Source organism: Triturus cristatus, chromosome 3_2, assembly GCF_964204655.1.
Source record: "Triturus cristatus chromosome 3_2, aTriCri1.1, whole genome shotgun sequence".
In the NCBI taxonomy this organism is placed as follows: domain Eukaryota; kingdom Metazoa; phylum Chordata; class Amphibia; order Caudata; family Salamandridae; genus Triturus; species Triturus cristatus.
The window spans coordinates 8,469,094-8,490,582 of NC_140584.1; the positions used below are offsets into that span (position 1 = coordinate 8,469,094).

A 21,489-nucleotide genomic window follows, 5' to 3' on the forward strand; every position below is an offset into this window, starting at 1 on the left:
TCACTGACCCAATGAGGAGGGTGTCGTCACCTCCTCGAGGGAAACACTGAGATAAACGCTAAAAAAGTTTTACGTGGTCATCCATTGGAGAACTTCACCAACAACCTACGCCTTCTCATGTGCCTCGGATACATCTCTGCACCAACACAAGCAATCACAGTACTGACCCTTGCATACAGAGACGTACAATAATGACCTTCCAGTGCCTGAAAGCTGTACTACTTTATTACAACTTTACGTACCACAGCATGCAGTTTTTGAATTGGGATCCGAGTGTTTTAAAAGGTGTATATTAGGTAATAAGGGCAATTGTATGATCAAATGCAAGTGCATAAACAATATAAATGCAATTTTGGGGTATCCTGCTTACCAAGGACAGTGAGCCGTGCAGGCCGTGAGCGAATAGCAGCTTGGATGGCCTGGCACTCATACACAGCGTCATCCTGGAGCTCTGCCCGCTGAATCTTCAGGTGGTGCTCCCCAGAAAGGTGGTCTCCAACCACAGAATAGCGGGGATACCCTAATGGGGTAAAGAATAGAGTGAGGGTGCAGGCTAATGTAAGGGAAAAACAAAAAGTGGCGTCAGAAAGTACGAACAGCTGTCATTTGTTTTTCTTATTCCAGTTTCAGGTGGATAAATCAGTTTTGTCTCCCTAAAAACTAATCTTTACTTTACAGTCTCCATTACTATGAGCAACAATAGGTAAGCAAACATTTTTTTAAAACATTTGGTGTACTAAGAACAAATGCAAGAATAAAAATATGCACAACTTTTTTTTATATAAATGTACCCTAAAACACTTCTTTATTAAAACATGGCTGATGGGGATCTTGCACACTAAGGGGCTCAATTATGGGAAAAGTCACACAGTGCAGCGCGGCAGGCCACTGCGCTGCGTGACAGGGAAAGGGCAGAAATGCACTATATTTAAGGCAATACAGGGCATTCCTTTCCCTTTTGCTGGCATCCTTTTGACAGCCTTGCACCAACGCAGGCAGCCTTGTACCATGTTGGTGCATGTGTTACATGCAGCAATGTTTTTGTGCAGGAATGGACATAAACAATTCTCTTCCTGCATAAAAACATTCCTGGGAGGCATATTCCTCTTTCTATGTGTGCTGCAGAATGCGGCACACATAGAAAGAGGAAGAAATTAGGAGAAATAGAGATATTTCTCCTCATTACACCTCCCCTTGGAAGGTACAAAACTAGAGAGAAAATCTGTCAAAGCAATTGAGTAAATAAGGCCTTTTATCAAATCAAATATGATGAATGGTATTTATCATGGTAAGGAAGCACTCCTGAACAAAAAACAGTTAAGACAAGATTTATTCACTTAAAATTCACCATCGGTGCAGAAATAATTGCTGAATCCTGCTTCCAAACTACCTTTGACCTTAACAGACACAGTTTGGGAAGGCACTTAACATGTACATTTCACCCTGTAAGGAGATGGGATTGCTTAAGATTTCGAGCAGGCCTAACTGGGACAGGTATAGTTAATGAAGGATAGTTTAACATACCCTGGGATATGAAGGTCTGTGATTAAGCCGAACCCCTATTGATAAAAAGCAACACACGCTATTTGTATATCAGATCATTTCCGACGTTCGGAGATTGTTCCTAAGACTCATAGTGCATGGGTGGTTGTGTGATGTGTAGCATAGGTTTTGTACTGAAAGAGTATCCTTGCAGTACAAAATACTGTACTTAAACATAACTAAAAAGTGTTCTTAATTTGTTTGTGTGCTGTACATTACCAGCACACACGCGAACGTAGAAATATTTTGAGAAAAGAAAAGGTTTCTCACAAATTATGCATTTGAGGCGGCATTATTATTTGACACAAATCGCTGCCTACATTTTTTAGTAGAGTATTTTTGTCCATGGGTGGTTGCATGGGAACCACCAAGTACCATCCACGGTACGCCACCTTGATGCAAAGTAGCACATAACACTAGTCTTTGTTACTTTAGGGCTTTTTTCCATCAAGGTTTTCCAGTACAATGTAAATGTCAAAACAACAGTTGACCCCTTGTAAGTATAATTGGGCCCTGGTTTTTAGGTAAATTGCATCAGATGATAAAATCCTTATTAAGGCAGACTGTTATTGTTTTGAGAATTAACCTTTAAAGAATTTAAATTAGGTTTCATTTTTTCTTGTTCTGTTGCAATATCCAGTTTGTAATATTTTAATCTTTCCATGTGTTGTAGAGGCTTAGAACAAGGCAACGAAATAAATACATTAGGGGCAGGGTGACCATTTTAATCACAATATAACTCATTCATTGGTGGTCCATACTAATGTTAGGAATTGTGGTGTGTAAAGTAATTTTTTACCCACTGAAAATGCTGATCTTCTGCTGGGATTTTTTCATTGAGTTTATAGGGGGAGCACCAGAAGCTAACATTTGAGCACATTTCCTATAAGTTCATACTATCCTCCTCAGTTATGTGAGAACATCATCCTTAAGAAATTAGCAGATTCTTTTGTCATAGAAATAATTTTAGTGCCGTACAAACCTAAACTGAGGACTTATTTTCTTGGAGTTCTCAAATGTATTTCTCATCCAAGTCAGTAAAACATTCTAACAAGCAGACTGAAACATATATTTTCAACACTGTCAATAGTCTGTCAGTTAACTCCCCAGTGTCCTACTACACCCAAACTGCATTTTTATGGATTCAATAGTGTAAAACCTAAAGCATTTCCTATAAAAATGAACAGAATGATGGGGTTCTATTTGTCATAGAAATTATGGTTAATGCTCCGGAAAACTTAAACAAAGACCAGCAGGTGGCAGACCCAGTTGCAGCACAACTGACCTCAGAGGGCAAACATAAAGGTGCAGGGGCTTGCACATGGACAACAGAGGGCAAAAAGAGGGGGGAAGAGCAGTAACCTGACCAGGAAGGGCTGGCCAGCATGGGCCCATGGCAGCACAACAGGCCATGAACGGGCAGGAGGGAGGGGCACGCACGTAGAGAATAGTAGCAGAGCAGATGAGACAGGTGCAGCAAACTGACCACGGAGGGCAGGTTGGGATGGAATGGGCCAGAAAGTGACCACAAAGGGCTGATTGGAAAGGACAGGGCATCCAATGGTGAACAGAGGGCAGGCAAGAGGGGGCACTGGCAGCATGCTGACAATAGAGGGCAGGTTGGCATGAGCAGGCCAATGGACCACAGGTGGCAGGGGCATGCACACTGAAGACAGAGGGCACATGAGATGAAGGACGGGCAAGAGTAGCAAACTGACCACAGAGGGCAGACTACTGTGGGCTGACTACGCATGTAGGTTGTACTGGGTTAACCCCCTGCTGGCCATGTGCTTTTGGAATGCTAGATGAATATGATAAAAAACAACAGCAATTCACTGAAATATAAACCAAAACGTAAAGAGAGGTTATAGTTATGTATGGTAATTAATAAATCACCAGAAACTCATTGAAAAAACAAAGGCTAAAGTAAGGTTATAGTTAGGTATTGAAATGGATTAAAAACAAATCTTTATAAACCAAAAAGCACTGAAATTTGCCAGTTATGATTCAGTAAGCTAACTATAGCTTGCACCCCTGCCATGTACTGCTTATGACCTCAAATATTAAATGACATAATTGATGACATTACTGATGACAACTCAAGTGACATAATTGATGACATCACTGATGACATGATCCAATGAATGGGACAATTTACTATGCATTTTGCATACTGGAGGACATTCAGTGACCTACACCTAGACTCAATTTTCTCGCACCTCTGCAGTGCCTCTGTAGTGTAAAGTAGAGTGTTACCTCTTGCAACATGCAAAACAGGGAGTATAGCTGTAAAATCTCCACATTTAGTAAATATTATGCTCTTTTCTTTACTTGTATTCAGATGCCTATGAAACATAATATTTCTGTAAACATTAATACGATCCACATTTTATGTAGGAGTTGACGTACATTTGAAAATTATTCACAAGGGTAGGTTACCTTGGTCAATCACCCCTGCAATAGACATTAAAGCGATCAGCAAATTATTAAACCCTAAATACCATTCAAAATGGTGTTTGATGATTATTTACCTTAATATGATGTACCTGTTAAATACCTCATCTGACATACAATTTTAAGTCAACTCTCTTTAGCTTTTAACAATACCTTAAGCATACTCATGAAATGAGCATGAAGGCATGCACCATTAGGGAAACATTGTCAGCAATATTACGACTTGCACCGTTTGGAAGCAAGTAAGTCACCCATACGTTATATATTCTCACTGAACTTCTGTAAATAAATATCTGCAACTTATAAATCTCCAGTTTGTATAGAAATTGTCACTAGCACTAGATGACAGCATGTAGACAGAAATCCACAGGTGAATAATGTCTTATAAGGATAAACTTTAGTTTTTCCCACATATTTTGGGAAATGTTTTTTGATCTAAGCTGAAAACCTACTTATTATGTACATTTGCATCTCACACTAAGTACACTCATTTTCTGCCTTGATTAAATGAAATACTGTTTGCACTTAAAACTGTGCCTGTAGTTAAACTGTGCACCATGTAATGCTTAATACAGTGAATCAGATGTGTCTTCAGTACAACAACATTTCTATATCTGACATGCACACATGTACATTATACATATAGTCAATCTATGCTGTAAACATTAGTTGGCCCTTTAGTATCTACTTTGTTATCTAAAATAACCTAGGGGTTTATAGAGTACTATGAGGAATAGTAGCTTGGATGATGAAATCAGTGATGTTATCAGGGATGCCATCAATGATCATTTAAGATATCAGTAGTGATGTCTTTAATGATGTAATTTAAGGCGTCATGAGTGATGTAATATGTGAGGTCATAAATAGTACATGGCGGTGCATAAGTTATAGTTAGTTCGCTGAACTACATCTGGCAAATTTCAGTGTTTTTAACTTATCTCAACACCTTATTATAGCGTCACTTCATCCTGTGTTTTTTTCAGGGAAAGAAATGTTATATAATCTACTGGCGGTGGGCAGTAGGTCGTTATAGTTAGGACCTAGTTTCCGTAGGAAGAGCATTGTTTCATTTGCCACTAACTTTGGCACCATTTGACGAATCTTCACAAAATTTTAAAAACTGATATGACACTCACTTCAGCTGCTGTTTTAAAAGGTTTGAGGTGATCCGTCCAGTCATGCTGAACAGATTTACATCAAATTTGGCAGGATGGTAGATATTGGTCCGAGGAAGTGCCTTTTTGTGATTTGTTGTAAATCCATTCTGTAGTTTTAAAGTTGTTTAAAGAAATTTCCAGTTGTATATATAGAGACAGAGAGGATCTGCAACCCCTCCCGATCTAGTGCTGAGATCTTGATGGGCTGCCAACACTTTAAGCCAGAAAGTGTTGGCAGCCATCTTGTGACTTGGTTGAACCGAGAAACAGAAAAAATATTTTTTTTTAAGGAGGCAGAGTCGGAAAACCCTGACCCCCTATGCCTCTGGGGGGGGGGGTCCCCACAGAGCCAAAAAAACTTTTCTTAAACCATTTGGTGGGAGTTGGACTGGATCTGCAAATCCTGTGCTTCATTAATCATAGGACCCTGGGTGGGCCAGGTCCAGGAGGATTTTGCACATATAGGAGGGGGTACATGGGCCCCCCCTCCTGAGGCCTGCTAATGTGCCAGGGACCACCACCTCCGCCGGACTTCTTTATAAAAAAAATGCAGGGGTGGCCCGTATGGCCTACCCTGCTGCCTCAGGGACCACCACCTTCCCGGGGCTTTGAATAGGGGGGCCTCTTGGATCCCCCCAGCCCCAGGGACTGCAACCGCCATGGGGCTTTACTTGAAAATAATGTAGGGGGACTGTGGCATCTGGGGCTTTAATAAGAAATATAGTAGGGGTGTTGGTGACCCCCCCACAGCCCCCAGGAACACCAACCCCATGGGATTTAATCAGAAATATTGTGGGAGGCGTGTGGCCCCTGCATCCCGTGGGACCACCACCTGCCGTAGGCAAATTCAAAGAAAAAAGGGAGGCCATGCAGCCCCCCTGCTGAAGCCATAGATGGCCCTGGCGCCACCACCCCCCAGGACCGACTTTTTTTCAATAATTTTATTGAGCGTTTTTAGAAATTAAACAGGGTATAATACTTGAACATTTGTAAATTGGTTACGATACATAAGAATAAATGAATTGAAGAAAATGACCTACTGCTAGCAATAAAATTAGAAGAGCATTTACAAACATACAGCAAATTATACTACAAAGTCCATACAAAAACAAACAATCAATGTAAGAAATGAAAATAGGGACGAGTGAAAATAGGGATGAATGGGTGGCCTGAATGTCTATGAATCGGATAAGGAACCGGTAATTATACAGAAATGAGACAAGGGAGAATATTGTTAAGCAAGCGTGGGTTCAAGCCCCGAGCTTGTTTGTGTAAAAGCAAATGTGTAGACCGGCCTAAGCAGAGACGAGAGAGAAAGGGCATAATTAGAGGTTGTAAAGGACATCATGGTGGTTTATTTATGGCAAAATAATTATCTAGTTTGTCCCATATGTGTCTGACAGACGATTTCCAAGGAGAGTGTTGGAAGCGATATTGTCCGCACTACTAATATGTATGATCCAGTTAATCAAATTTTTAAAGGAAGCTTTGTGGGTGTCTTTCCAGTTATTCAGGACTATTTTTATTGCAGAGGTGAGAAGGAGATCCAATAGTGCCTTATCTGCTTGGGATTTTATTTCTGTATTGAGAAAGGCTGCAATTAGAGATGAGAATTCTCTTTCTAGGTGACAATCAAATAGATTAGATAAGAACTTGAAAACCTTGTCCCAGAACTTTGACAGAGTTTTGCAGTTAAGGAGAAGATGAGGTAAGTCTCCTATTCCTTCCTTGCAATTCCAACGGGTCGGGTCTGGACGGAGGTTTTGTGAGTGTAGGCATGCCAGTGTCCAGTAAGCTTTATGGATGAGCCATAGTTTTGTTTGAGATAGGACAGGGGAAATTTTACTCTGGGTGGTTGATTTGTAAATTTGGGTCCACTGTGATTCAGACAGGGGTCTAGTAGAGTGTTTTCCCAGAATGTGGTAATATTTTAGTTTAAGGAGGAGGTTTTTGGACGTAAAGTTTATAAATGTGAGAGACTTGGTGTCTCAGCTTGTTGATATTAGAGATGAAGCTTGGCAGCGATGGAGAGGATTTATGTATTTTAGATTTTGATAAGGCCATTTTGATATTAAGAGAATTATAGAATTTTGTATTATTTAAGCCGTATTTACTTTGGATTTCCATGATGGGATACGAAGAATGTTCTAGTTGATTGGGAAAGAAAATGCCCTTGTTGATCCAGCCTTCAAAATGTAGGAGTTTGCCTTTGTATTTGATATTACGGTTGTTCCATAGCGATTCTATATTTGAGAGTTTGATGCTGGAATTTAGTTTCTTGTCCAATTGTAGGAGTGATTTTTTTGTACTTTTGAAAATAGATTTAGATCTACTTAGTTTTATAAAGCTGGAGGTCCGTAAAGTAAGTGGGTTTAGATTGTCTAGTATAGCTTTTCCCACTTCTAACCAGACTGGAACATAGTTATTGGGAGTAGAGAACCAATATGAACCTTGTTTTGCCAGGAATGCAGTTTGGTATGATTTAAAATCGGCTAGGTTAACGCCACCTAGGGTTCTATTAAGTCTGAAGTTTTTTTAGGGAAATTCCAGCTTTTTTACCCTGCCAGATGATTTTGGAAATGAGAATGTCTAGTTTGTGGTGAAAATCCTCTGAAAGAACAAGGGGTAACATGTTGATGAGGTAATTGACTAGCGGGGAGATCATCATCTTTATCGTTTTGATTCTGCCCTACCAGGCGATGAATTTGGGGGACCAATTGTCAAGTTGTTTTTTGATTTTCTCTAGGGTAGAGTTTTCATTGTCCAGCAGAGTGTCAATGATGTTGCGTCCAAACTCAATCCCCAGGTATTTTAAGTAGCCAGTTTGCCACGCCAGACCTAATGAACCTAGGATCTCTTTTAATCGTTTAATAGTTTTACTTCTGATTTGTCTTTATTGAGTTTATAGCCTGAGTGAATCGAGTCGGTGCTTATTGTGTTCATCAGGGCTAAAACAGAGGATTCCGGGTTCTCTGTAACTATGTCGTCTGTGTAAGCAGCTAGTTTAACCTGGATGTTCATAAAGTTCACTCCTGTGATATCTGTATTCAGTTTTATATCTTGTAGGAGGGGTTCTAGAGCTAGTAAAAGGAGAGAAGGGGATAGCGGACAACCTTGTCTAGTACCTTGTTGTAGGGTGAGTGAATCGGAGAGGGAACCGTTGATCGCAATGCCTGCAGAGGGATTCGCGTAAAGTGCCAAGACCATTTCAATAAAGGACTCACAAAGCTCGAAGGAATGCATGCATTGTTTTAAGAAGGACCACGACACCCTATCAAACGCCTTCTCTGCGTCAAGGGTTATGGCTATAGATGGGGCGGGATTAAAAAGCGCATTCTCGAGGACATGACATAGTAGGCGTGTATTATCATTGGACATGCGATGTTTGATGAAACCAACTTGGGAGTTGCTTATGAGTTGTGGTAGAAAGGCGTGGAGTCTGCTGGCCAATATTTTTGCATACATTTTACTTACAATCCACATTCATGAGGGAAATTGGTCTTTAATTTTTCGGAAGTAAGGGGTCTTTTGCCTTCTTTTGGAAGAACTACGATGTTAGCCTCTGTCATTGAGTCAGATGTAATGCCTACCTCCGATATTGTTATATACCCTTAACATGGTTGGTAAGAGAAGCTCATTGAATGATTTATAAAATTTAGCTGTGAACCCGTCTGGGCCACGTGCTTTATTATCTTAGGAACTTAATGGTCGTAGACACCTACAATTCATTTATCGATTTCCCAAGAGTGAATCTGTCCTTATCTGATAGTTTAGGGAGATTTAGTCTTCCTAGGTATTTTGTGCAATCTTCTGGGTAAAGAACTTGGGTTTTACGATATAGATCCTCGTAAAAATCTTTGAAACAATCTAGTTTTTCTTTAGGTTTAGTGTGGGTTTGGTTATCTGTATCTTTGATTGAGTGGATGTTAAATTTATTTTGTTTATGTTTCAGGTAGGATGCGAGCATTTTACCAGCTGTATTGGCTTCACACAGTTTGAGACATTTAAATTTATTTATCCATACTCCTGCTCGTTTGCCCAGGATTTTGTTGTATTCATATATATTTTGTGTTAGGAGGTTAAGGATATTATTGTTAAGAGAGTTTGTGTGAGATATCTCCAATTGTTTAATTTCCTGTTCTAACTTAAATAGCACTGCGTTATAGGATTTATTAATTTTCATTTTGATCTCAATGAGAACCCCTCTTATAGTAGCTTTCAGCGCGTCACAGACAGTATTTGGGTTTGTCTCAGGGAGGTCGTTATGTTTGAGATAGTCCGAGATCGCATCTTCAATTTTCTTCTTGGCGATGGGGTCAGATAAAACATAATCATTAAATCGACATCTTATAGGAGAGGATCCATTCTGGCTACCCACTAGAAAAGTATTAATGCATGTGTGGTCAGACACTAGTATAGGTGAAATTTTAGACTGGTCAATTAACTGTGTACACAAACCTGATATTAGTTATGTTATGTTATGTTATTACCACTTGTAACGCGCTCGGATACTACAAGAGTGTCCCGGCGCGAACCTTGAGAGGAGGTACAGGTCAGTTTAGTTAAAGAGGAAGGTTTTCAATTTTTTTTTAAACAGGGCAAGGTCCAGAATGCTGCGAAGAGCAAGTAGAAGTGCATTTCAAGCCAAAACTGCATTCACGCTAAGTGCGCTGCCACCCATCCTTTGTAGCCGAAACTGTGAAACCGTGGTCAGAAGTAGGTGTAAAGAACAGAGTGGTCTTGAAGGAACGTAGAAGGAAAAATGGTTTTGGAGATAGCTTGGACCCAAGGCGTGGAGCGCGTGATAGGCAATAACGAGGGATTTGAATTTCACCCACTCCGCTACAGGTAGCCAGTGGAGTCCTCTCAGATTTTGTCTCACACTATTTCTAGCGGGAATATCAAGAAGGAGCCTAGCAGCCGCATTCTGGACTACCTGCAGCCTATTAATCAGATAGCCTCCTGGAATGCCAGCATAGAGCGCGTTCGCATAATCTATCTATCTGAGATAGAATAAGGGCCCGAGTAACCGTTTCCCTTGCCGGTCTAGGCAAGAGAGAAAGACATTTTCTGAGAATTTTTAGAAACACAAAGCACATGCCAGACAGCTTCTTAACCTGTGTAGAGAAGGTGAGGTTCTCCTCAAAACATGTCCCCAGATTTTTTACGAGGAGGCCAGTTGACACTGGTAGGGCTAAGCCCGATGGCCAGAGTGTTTCTCTAAAATTAGGAGGGAACTTCCCAAAGAAAAGGATTTCAGATTTTTCCTCATTGCACTTGAGCTGCGCCGAGGACAACCAGCGAAAGACTGAAGTTAAGCATTTTTGGGCAGCGTCAACAGAATCCTCATTTTTAATCCAAGTGAACAGAAGCTGGGTGTCGTCAGCATAAGCGATGATTTTTGCGCTGAGAAAAATGTGTATTCCATGGAATCAGGATTATGAAGGCGCCAGGTGTCCTTAAGATTACATTTGGAGCAGTTCTTTTTTAGAATACCATGGGATTTTGTGGGGTGGTATTTGCAAGAGAAATTACAATCTATTAAAGGGTCTAGTGGAAGGTTAAAGTCGTTTCTCACTATGATTAGATCGTCCTGTGGTAAGTCTTCTATGTTCTTGGAAACTGTTTCCCAGAAGATGGGTTCATCATTATTTGGGCCATAAATATTTACCACATAAATGAGGTTATCACCTCTACGTAGATGTGTTATTAAGAGCCTACCATCTTCATCATGAGAATAAGCTTCGAGGGATAAATTAGCTCTTTTCGCTATTAGAGTACCCCTTTCTTTTTTTAATGAGTCATAGAGTATGAAACATGAGAGATCCATTTGTGCTTGATGAGTTCTGAGTCTTTACTGGAGTGTTTTGTCTCCTGTAGGAGAATGATGTCACCTTTGGTTTTGGCTATGTAGTCTAAATGTTTCCTGCGTTTAATAGGGTGGTTAAGGGCCTTTATGTTTAGAGAGACAATATTTAGGTTATCTGCAAAATTATATGCCAATGAGGTGAGTATGCTGTGGCGGATGGATAGGTAATACAGGGCCATTGATTTGTAGGTGATTTAAAGTTGTCTGTGAATCGAAATGCGATTGGAGAATGTTGAATAGGAGTTTTGATGGGCAAGTATCTCCCCGTAGCTGTGTGTAGGGACTTGGGGGAGTAGGAGCTCGCTCAACAAGACATAAGTGTACAAGAAGTTATAGTGTAGAACAGGCCAAACTTTAACAATGTCCCGGTGTGCCTATCCCCGGGACATTGCAGTTTGCTATGGCGGTGTTACCGCCAAGCTATAGCAAACTCTGATCTGCTTCAAGTAAGCGAGAACATGTAAAATGCTATTGCTTACTCAAAGCAGAACATAATTGCTTCTTGACAGCTACATGTTCAGCAGCTCCCTCTGTCCAAAAGCAATGCCAACAACCGCAGGAGGCAGAGAGCAGGCAGGGACCGCAGGGGCCTTCAGGCTCCTCCCGTGGTCCCCAACTTGAGTAACTGGGTACTCTGGGTGGGACCAGGGCACCCAAAGTACCCAGTATAGGCCTTGCCCCGGGGGATTGGGTCCCTGGGCCATAAATCAGGCCTGGAGGGGTGTCCCCTCCTTTTTTTTAAATGTATTTAAAATAAATAGAAAAGGGTCAGGCCTTGGGGCTTGGGGTCCCCGGGACCAAAATATGCCAGGGATGAGGGCAGCGTGGCCCCCTCCTTATAATAAAAAAAAAGGCAGGCTGGGCTCCGGGGGATGCAGCTTCCCTAAAAAACAATACAACATTTTTTTAAAAGCCCTACATCTGGCCTGAGGCCCGCCCTCTTTCTCCACAACTCTGAAAACACGCTTCCTGGGGCGCTGCTGGTTGGGGGATAAAGTCCTTTTGGCTCCAGAGGGTCATTGGGGGCCAACAAGCCCTCTTGTCACTTTCAATAATTCCCACACAGGGGGATTGATGAGACGTCTTTGGAGGCCTCGCCCCCTTTCTCCACCACTTTGCAAACATACCTCCTGGCACACTACTGGTTGGGGAATTAATTTCATTTAATTCCACTAAGGGCCCCAGGAATAAAGTGGACTTCTTCCATCAACCAGTAGTGGGCCAGGAGGCGGGTTTGCAGAGTTGTGGAGAAAGGAAGAGTTGCCTTTGATGACCTCTCAGCAATCTAGCAGTGTGGGTCTTACTGGAGGGAACAGGAGGGTTAGTTGGCCCCCAAGGATCATCAAGAGCCAAGGGGACTTCATCCCCCTACTAGTAGTGTGCCAGGAGGTACGCTTGCACAGTGATGGAGAAAGGGGGCATGGCTTCTGACAACCTCTCAGCAATCTTGCTGTGTGAGACTTACTGGAGGTAACAGGAGGGGCAATTAACCCCAAGGACGTCCAAGGCAAACCCCGCATAAATTGTGAAGAATGCCCCAAAAGATGCTGGTCTCTGGGGCTATGGGGGAGGCCATATTGTCCTCTCCACACTAATTTACAAATAGCCCCAGGGAGGTGGTGGTCCCCAGGGCTGCGGGGAGCAGTGCAGGCCCCCTGCAACACTGAATTGTTTGCCCCTGAAAGGTGGCTGTCCGCAGGGTGCCATGGAGACACCCTTGCATAATTAACAAATACTGCCCCCGGGATTCGGCCTACCAGGGGGCTCCATAAAATCAGGGGGCTCCATAAAAAAGACATGCGTCTTTTTAATATATTTTGCTGTGGATACGTGGGTCCACCTGTGAATTTGCTGCAAAATTAAAAAAAATATACTTTTAACTCACCTTAGGGTCCCAGTGGGAACCCCCACCATATCTGCCACCTTTTCTTTATTTTTTACTATTTTGTGGGACTCCGCTTCAAGCCGTGTCCCAAGATGGCTGCCAACACTTCCTGATTGAAGTGTTTACAGCAAATCAAATTTCATTAGGATCCGCAAGTCCACTGCTAGGACTCGCATCCCCTGATAGCTATATTTTTAAAACTTAAATATCACTGAAACAACTGAACATATTTACACCAAATCACAAAAAGCACTCTTTCTGGGCCAACATTTTGTGTGATTCCATTTAGCAGTTCAAGCTGTAGTCATGTTCGGAGCCTGAGGCAAGATGGCCACACTGTAGTGAGGCTTTGCCGGACCCGTCGCACATCGACATGCTAAAATGACAGCACTACCTTAAGAATTTGCAGAGGAATCTCCCGGTGTATGTAGGTGCTGTGCTGCAATGGTGGAGTGCCGGAATTGGGACGTTGAACTGCTGCCCGCAGGTACACTGGTGCACAAGATGGCGGACCGACTGAGCTGAGCTGCAGCTCGGCGCGGGGACATATTCCGGGCCTCTTTCCCACAACGGAGACTTTGCTGCTGCAGCAGCTCCATAGGCTAGAGTTGGTGGATCAACATTTGCAGCTGATGAACTGGATCGCATAGCCGCTGTGCGGTGTGGAGACGCAGCGGGGAAGACCGTGAAGCGTGACCGCTGTGAGCTGAGCCGACAGCCTGCAGACGATCCATTACGGTGAATTGCATGTGGGACCCCCAATCGTGCAGGCTGTGGCCGGACGGGGAACAGCGACCAGAAGCCCCGGTTTGGAGGTGGGATCCGGTCTAACACATCTGCCGCTTGCAGTGAGGGGCTGCCGCCGCACACCGTCAGTCCCGCTACTATATGAGGCCTGTGAAGAAGTAACGTGGTGGGACGCCTGGCCGCGAGTGCGTGATTGGCCTCCGGCAGTGCACGCAGGTGGAACCCGCGCTGTTCACGTCTGCTGAAGGGAGGCGAGCTGCCCATGAGAGACTGACTTGACAAGCCATATGGCAAGCAACGAGCCCTGATACCCCAGGTAGCTGCGCGGGAGGGGTGCATCGGCAACGGGCATGCTGGTTAACCCCTGGGTGGTGGCACACGTGTGCCAGGACCTGACGCTGGTGCCAACATAGTGAAGCTCGCTGGCGTGTTCACGGGAGAACTCTGCTCCTCTTTTAGCCTTTGTTACCGAGGACTTTTAACGGAGATATCTTGTTTCCTGCACTTGGAGCCCGTCACCTGCTGGGACTGCGAGGACCAGGGTGCGCTGCTGTACAACTGGATTGAGCGCACCTGGGCACTCTTCCCGGCTCCTCCTCCACCACTCTCCTGCTAATATAACGCCTCGCGGCCCCTGCTTCGCGGGTGCCGCTCGCTGGCGTGTTCACGGGAGAACTCTGCTCCTCTTTTAGCCTTTGTTACCGAGGACTTTTAACGGAGATATCTTGTTTCCTGCACTTGGAGCCCGTCACCTGCTGGGACTGCGAGGACCAGGGTGCGCTGCTGTACAACTGGATTGAGCGCACCTGGGCACTCTTCCCGGCTCCTCCTCCACCACTCTCCTGCTAATATAACGCCTCGCGGCCCCCGCTTCGCGGGAGCCGCTCGCTGGCGTGTTCACGGGAGAACTCTGCTCCTCTTTTAGCCTTTGTAACCGAGGACTTTTAACGGAGATATCTTGTTTCCTGCACTTGGAGCCCGTCACCTGCTGGGACTGCGAGGACCAGGGTGCGCTGCTGTACAACTGGACTGAGCGCACCTGGGCACTCTTCCCGGCTCCTCCTCTTCCTACTTAGCTCCCGCCCCTACTATCGCGTAGCGGGACGCGTTGCGGGGCGCAGTCCGGGGCGAAGCCCGGGCCAAGGGCGGGCCCGTTTAAGCCCGTTCAAGCACGGACAAGACCGGACCGGGCCCTGTCCCTTTCATCTATTTTTCCGCCCCGCACAAGGCAGCAAGTAACTATGGATACGCGAGGTAAATTATTGAAAGCTCAACCGATAATATCTGGAACACTGGATAACTTCATCATCAGGGCGAACTCTGTAATCCAAGGTGAATTGAACATACTAGAAAGGCGCCTATCTGACGGAATTGCCAGTACGCGTAGGTCATCCCTTGGTTTAATTGCCTCTGCAGGCTCCCCCACAAATCTTGATGACTCTCAAGTAGCATTGATGGATAGTATTGACCGTACAATTGAATCGGTTCTATGTGATTTAAGATCCAGTTCCCCCTCACGTAGAGATACCCTTCAACCAATACCAGAGGGAACGGACCACATTAGACACCCCCGATTATTGGTCCAGTCGTTAACTGGAGCCCAGTATATTGAGCAGGGAGCCGTTCCAAAAAGGAAACGCGTGGGGCCCAACAAGAGAGGGAAAAAACCTAGATTAGATAGATCCCATTCTAGCATTGATAAAGCTCGCACTTCAACATGTCCTAGGCCAGCGCAAGTCAACAATTGCACCCCCAAATCACCATTAGAGCTCATTGTATCGCCATCCAATACCCCTATACATGTCTCTGATTGTGTTGCAGAACCCGATGAGACCTCTTGTCGATACAATGATATTGTACAATCTGCTATTAATGGTCTCCTCATTTCATTGACTGCTAGGTTTGATGCAATCGATATTAGGCTTAAGGAAATAGAAAGGGTTGTTACACCCCCGGCAAATGTATCAGTGAACAGAGCCAAACCATGTGCTGTATGCGAAGCAAGAAAAGCGGATTCACATTCCTTATCCCTCCCTACCCCTATGGGTTCCCTTCCTCCCGGGCCCCGCAATCCTACGCCAATTTTACCAGAATCTAATCCAACTACTTCTCTGCTACTACTCCCTGCCTCACAACATACGTCCCCTGTGCCTCCTCAATGTCAATTACAATTCCAAACTAAGAACATAGCTACAGTACCCAACCTACAACACGCAGATTTGGACCTAAATAACAAAGGTCCAAGAACTAATACCAACCCAAGTACAGCCCCAATAAATAGGAGGAACGTAATTAATCTTCCACCAGAGGCTTCACCTTATGTTGTTGTTCTAACAGGTGTCCCGGAGCTTGCTAACTCATCAACTGAATCCTATGCTTCCCTGAAAAATAAAGTCATTAACTGGCTCAATAAGCATAGGCCTCTTCCTCCTAATGTGAGGTCACAGGTTTTAATGGTAAGAAGGGTTCCTTGGCTTGGTAGCACTACAAAGAATATCAAGGGTGATTGTATTCTGGTTAATTTTAGCAACCGCTTAACAGCTCCCTACATTCTTAATTGGACTGGTGGTAACAGCACTTCTCTCATTAACTCCTTTCCCCTGTCTTTCTTCTATCCCCCTCTTCACATTTCTATTCCGGATGACACAGATGATAATTGGTCAAAACCTAGGGGCAACGCGGCCAGAGGCAGGCCCAGGCACGTACATTTCGACGAGCCTATGTCTGCTGGCTATCCAACTTTCAACAGGTTTGCCTGCCTTGAGGATGTCGATTGACTTCCACAGGAAGGCTCCATTTCTGTTTCATTGCCCCCATTGCTTCCACCTTCAAATCATCATCCTTTTTCCCCTGTTTCTATTTCTCTTCCTATCACCACCCCTATTTCTCCGACTCTGCCTGTGCCACCTCCTTATAAAAATCTACCAGCCTTTTCCAATTGTATAACAAAACATAAGGTGCTTTCCTGGAATTTAGCCGGCCTACCCAGCAAGCTTGATTGCCCAATTTGGGGTTCCTTTATAGATCTTCACCAAATTTGTTGTTTCCAAGAAACCTGGGCAAGACAAGATTACCATCGACTGGGCTATGCTACCTATTCAATTCCTGCAGTGTGGTCAGGGCGTGGCCGCCCTTCTGGCGGCCTGACTATTTGGGTTGCTATTTATTTAGGTTGTACTGTTACTAAATTTGAAACTGGGTCGGACGATATTCTATGTATAATACTGGATTGGGACCTAGACAAAAAACTGGCGGTGATTAATGTATACGCCAGACCCGTGAATTTTTGTGCGGAATCCCGGGTGATTGAGGCCCTTTCGAATGTTTTAACTAGAATACCTGATCATATAATGCTTCTTATAGTTGGTGATTTTAATTCTCATTTTGAACCACTCCGGGGCTTGGTGGATCAAATCAACCAGGAAGAGGATGAAATCTGGAATATCCCTCAGGTTTCCGGCCCAATGGCTAGGGCCTGGACACCTTTGGCTATCCAGATTACCTCCCTGACAATGGTCCACTCTATTAGGGCTTGCAATGGTCGAACTACCTTAGATAACCCTCCTAAGCCCACATTTAATAAACCTGGTAGAGAGGCTAGGCTTGATTACATTTTTGTTCAAGCCAAGGATTGGAATAGAGTTCTAGATTTTCAAGTCATCCCAAGGGGGGAGAGTGACCATAATCCTCTCGTACTGGATGTTTCATTATCTGGTTTATCCCCCGAGGTTCCGGCGCTTCCATCTAACTCGGAGCCTTCGGATTCAGCTATTCTCTCTAATAATAAGCGGAGAATTAAATGGAGTAAAATGGTTCGTAATGATAAAGAAATATCCAAAGTCTATGCTGCCGTCGCCTCGGTTTTCAACAATATAGTGGGGATTCTTGACCATCATTCCCCCCCAAACTATTGTGAGGAATTGGCAACTGCCCACCAGGATCTGTTTTCTATGCTGTCTGGGCTATTTAACCCTATTATTCCCTGTAAAAAGGGATCTGTCAAACAGCCCAATTGGTACAATAAGACTTGTAGATTGGCAAAGAGCGACCTGCTAGGGGCTATAAAGAACAAGGCTCCCAAGGCTGACATCCAACACAAGAGACAGACCTATAGATTCCTGATACGTTCTGCTAAACTGGAATGGGCTACTGAAAATTGGGAGAATCTAACCTCTGCCCTAAAATCAAGAGATTCGAGGAGATTCTGGTCGATTGTATCCACTGGGACAATTGAACCCCCTCCAATTGTAAATAATAACATTGCTCCTGAAGCCTGGGAAATCCACTTTAGCACTCTCTACAGGGCCCCGTTGTCTGCCCCTGTAAGCCCACTACACATAGTACCCAGCCGAGATCATCAAATATTTTCGCTAACTGAAATCCAGCTTGCAATTTCCCAACTTCCTGCGGGGAAAGCACCCGGATTGGATGGGGTACCGGGTGATTTGTATAAGCATGAACCTAGTATATGGGCACCTTATCTTACGTTATTGTTCAATGCCATTTTGAACGGCTTGCCAATCCCCTCTACTTGGTTAGGCGCCGAAGTTGTGCCTATTTTCAAAAAAGGTTCTCCACTGTTGCCAGGGAATTATAGGCCTATTAGCTTGATAGATGTTGCACAAAAACTTTTCTCGAGGCTGATCCTGAACCGTATTATGGATTGGGTTGAGTCGTCTGAGATCTTGAGCAACTACCAAGCTGGCTTTCGAAAGAGCGTTTCCACAACCGATCAGATCTTTAGGTTGTGTATGCTCTACTGGAAAACAGTAAAGATAGAGGGGGGGTCCTTATACACAGTTTTTGTGGATCTCCGCGCGGCTTTCGACCTTGTTCCCCGCATAAAATTATGGGCCGTGCTACAAGATTTAGGACTTCCAGGGCATCTCTTGTATACACTTGTGCGTCTCCACACCAACAACTATGCGAGGGTAAGATGTGGGAGGGGTGGCAGCCTCTCAGCTAGTTTCCCTGTCGAAAGGGGGGTAAGGCAGGGGTGTGTCCTGGCGCCCACCCTCTTTTGCCTTTATGTAAACGGTCTCATCTCTCATTTAAACAAGGTACCCAATAGAGATGCCCCACGCCTTGCGGGTACTGCCATTTCGGCCATTATGTTTGCCGATGACACGTTGCTTCTAGCTAAGACCCCCATGGGGCTACAACGCATCCTGGACGGTTTTGTATCCTTTTGTAACGATCGGGGGTTGGAGATCAACACGGCTAAGACTAAATTTATGATCTTCAACCCCCCGAGGTCTTTACGACCTAATCCTACTATAAATGAAACCAGCTTAGAAAGAGTCCACACTTTCGAGTACTTGGGTCTAACACTTAATGAGAAAATGACCTGGTCTCACCACCAGACCAAATTAACTCTAAAGTTAAATCAAAGGGTAGGGGGAATCCTGAAATTATGGAATCAATCCATGACGCACCCGATTGGCCCGCCTATGGAAATTTATAAATTGCAGGCTCGCGGGGCTTTAATCTATGGCGGTGAACTCTGGGGCATTGATTGTGCCCCTGAGATTGTCGTTACGGAAAATAAGTTCTTAAGGAGCCTGTCCGCCCTTCCACCCAGCACACCCTTACTTCCCCTTAGGCTCGATATGGGACTAAGATCGATAAGGGAGGAACTCGGCGTGAAGCCTCTAACGTTTTGGAGGCGTCTTTGGACAACCCCTGAACTCTTGAGTTATCGCTCTGAACTTTTGGAACTCTATCTCCATCCAGCCCTGGGTAAAATCCCATGGCTGAATTATGTTAAAAATGAATTTGCTAAGCTGGGGTTACAGACCCACTGGACAAAACCCCTAGAATCATGTGCTACAATACCCCGCAAAGAACTAGTGGCTCTCTACCACAATTTTAATCTCTCGGTTACTATTGCTAATGAGAATTTGGGATCTATGACAACTACATTTTTAACTATCAAGGACCACTATTTACTAGAAACTGTCCTGAATGACATTAATCCTGTCGCCCTGAGAAAATTATTCTTACAATGGCCATATAATGCACTCCCAGTTAGAGCACTTACCAGTAGATGGCATCCCCCTACTGTAAAAAATTGTCCTACATGCTCTAGTGAGCTAGAGGACGATATTCATTTAATGTTTTTTTGCCCTATGTACACGAAATCAAGGAATAAATGGATTGTTCCCATCTGTAGGAGCTGGGGATTCAGACGACATTTAGATGCCTATAGGCTGCTAAAAAGTGACCTATCTTCTCGTACTGTCTTTGCTATCAGCAAGTATTTGGCAGCAATATGGCATATTAGAAGAATCCATCTTACGGAATGAAATGTAATTGTTTATCATACATTAGGCTTATGTTCCAATCCATTTATTATTATCTATTTGCAATTGTATTTTCCCTAGGTCTTGTGTATCTTTTATTTATGAATGACTTTCTTTTTTTGAAAGATAACCTTTGTGACTTCAATGTATTTGTATGTTCTTTTATGATTTACATAATCGAAATAAAGATTTAAAAGAAAGAAAGAAGCTGGAGTGCATCGGAGCACAGCAGCAAGAGGCATCTCTACTATGTGCATCATCCAACTTGGAATAGCCTGTGATGACACGACTGCCCGGGTGCTGGGCCTCCGTCGTGGGGAGGGTGATGGGGACCATTGCACTGTGGGGTGAAGACACGCGGCAATAGCGCATAGCGCTTGAAGTATATCCTCTACAGCCGCTCAAAATGGCACAGCTCTGCTGGGGCGCCCCATGGTCTGGGGCAGATACTCTGAGGGAGACACCGGCGGTGCACTGCCAAGAACTGACAAGGCCATAGATGACATCGGCCTAACTCTGGAGGAATCGTACTGCGGGTGGTGCGGCGGCCCCTGATATTGGCACGGTATACCAGTGCAGCAAATCATGAGTCAGCGTCCCATTTGAGGCAAGCCAGTTGAACACAGAGGTCTGCTCTGGAGTGGGATACCTGGGCCTCCCAAGATACCTACCGACATGGGTAAGACAGACAAACAGCAAACTAAACTGTCCTTTGACGCTCGTCAGTCGTCCCGTCCAACAGGAACGCACTCCGACACGGAGCTGGAGCAGCCGCAACCACTGTCCTCCTCCTTGGAGATCGCACTCCAGGCTATCCAACATAGCCTACAAGCCATCAATGACAAGATCGACGGACTGTCCATACGGATAGACAAAATGCAGGCCACGCTGGATAAGCACGGCGAAAGAATCACAACGGATGAGCAACGAATATCAGCGGTGGAGGATGAATCACATGCCACGACGGGTCAATGCTGAGAAATGGAGAAGCTTCTGGAGGTCATCAAAGCTAAATCAGAAGACTTGGAGGCGCACTCTCGGAGGTGCAATCTACCAATAACCAGGGTACACAAGAGTACGAACACGGGCCGCCTTGAGGACTATGTGGAGGCAATTCTAAAAGAACGTTTTGGTGGGGTGAACCTTTCACAGGTGCTTATCGTGGAGCGTGCGTACAGATCGTTGGCGCCCAAGCCGCCTCCAGGAGCTCCACCACACCCAATTGTCGCAAAGATCCTAAACTATAGAGATCGCGACTTGGTTCACCGGCTGGCACGGGAGCAGCAGAACACGTGTTATCAGGGCAACGTGGGATCCTTTTTCCGTGACTTCACTATCGTAGTGCAAACAGCCCATAAGGAATATACTGAGTTGAAGAAGAAGCTACGTTCCCTAGAGATTCCGTACGCAATGCTGTACCCGACCCGACTGAAGATCACGGTGAACGGCAAGGCAAAGGTGTTCCAGTCTCCGAGGGTAGCTCAGGACTTCATCAGGCAGCTTTCATCTCAATGGAAAGCCACCAAGAGCAGC

General features: G+C 44.5%; 1 protein-coding gene across 1 annotated transcript in view; it reads right to left on the minus strand.

The window, feature by feature from the left end:
- The window catches only part of KIRREL3 (kirre like nephrin family adhesion molecule 3), a 4,147,526-nt gene that overhangs the window by 3,046,910 nt on the left and 1,079,127 nt on the right, over positions 1-21,489 (minus strand). Inside the window, exon 4 of the mRNA XM_085647174.1 lies at positions 371-520. Coding sequence (XP_085503300.1) covers positions 371-520 — 150 coding nt within the window. The remainder of the gene's footprint in view (positions 1-370; positions 521-21,489) is intronic.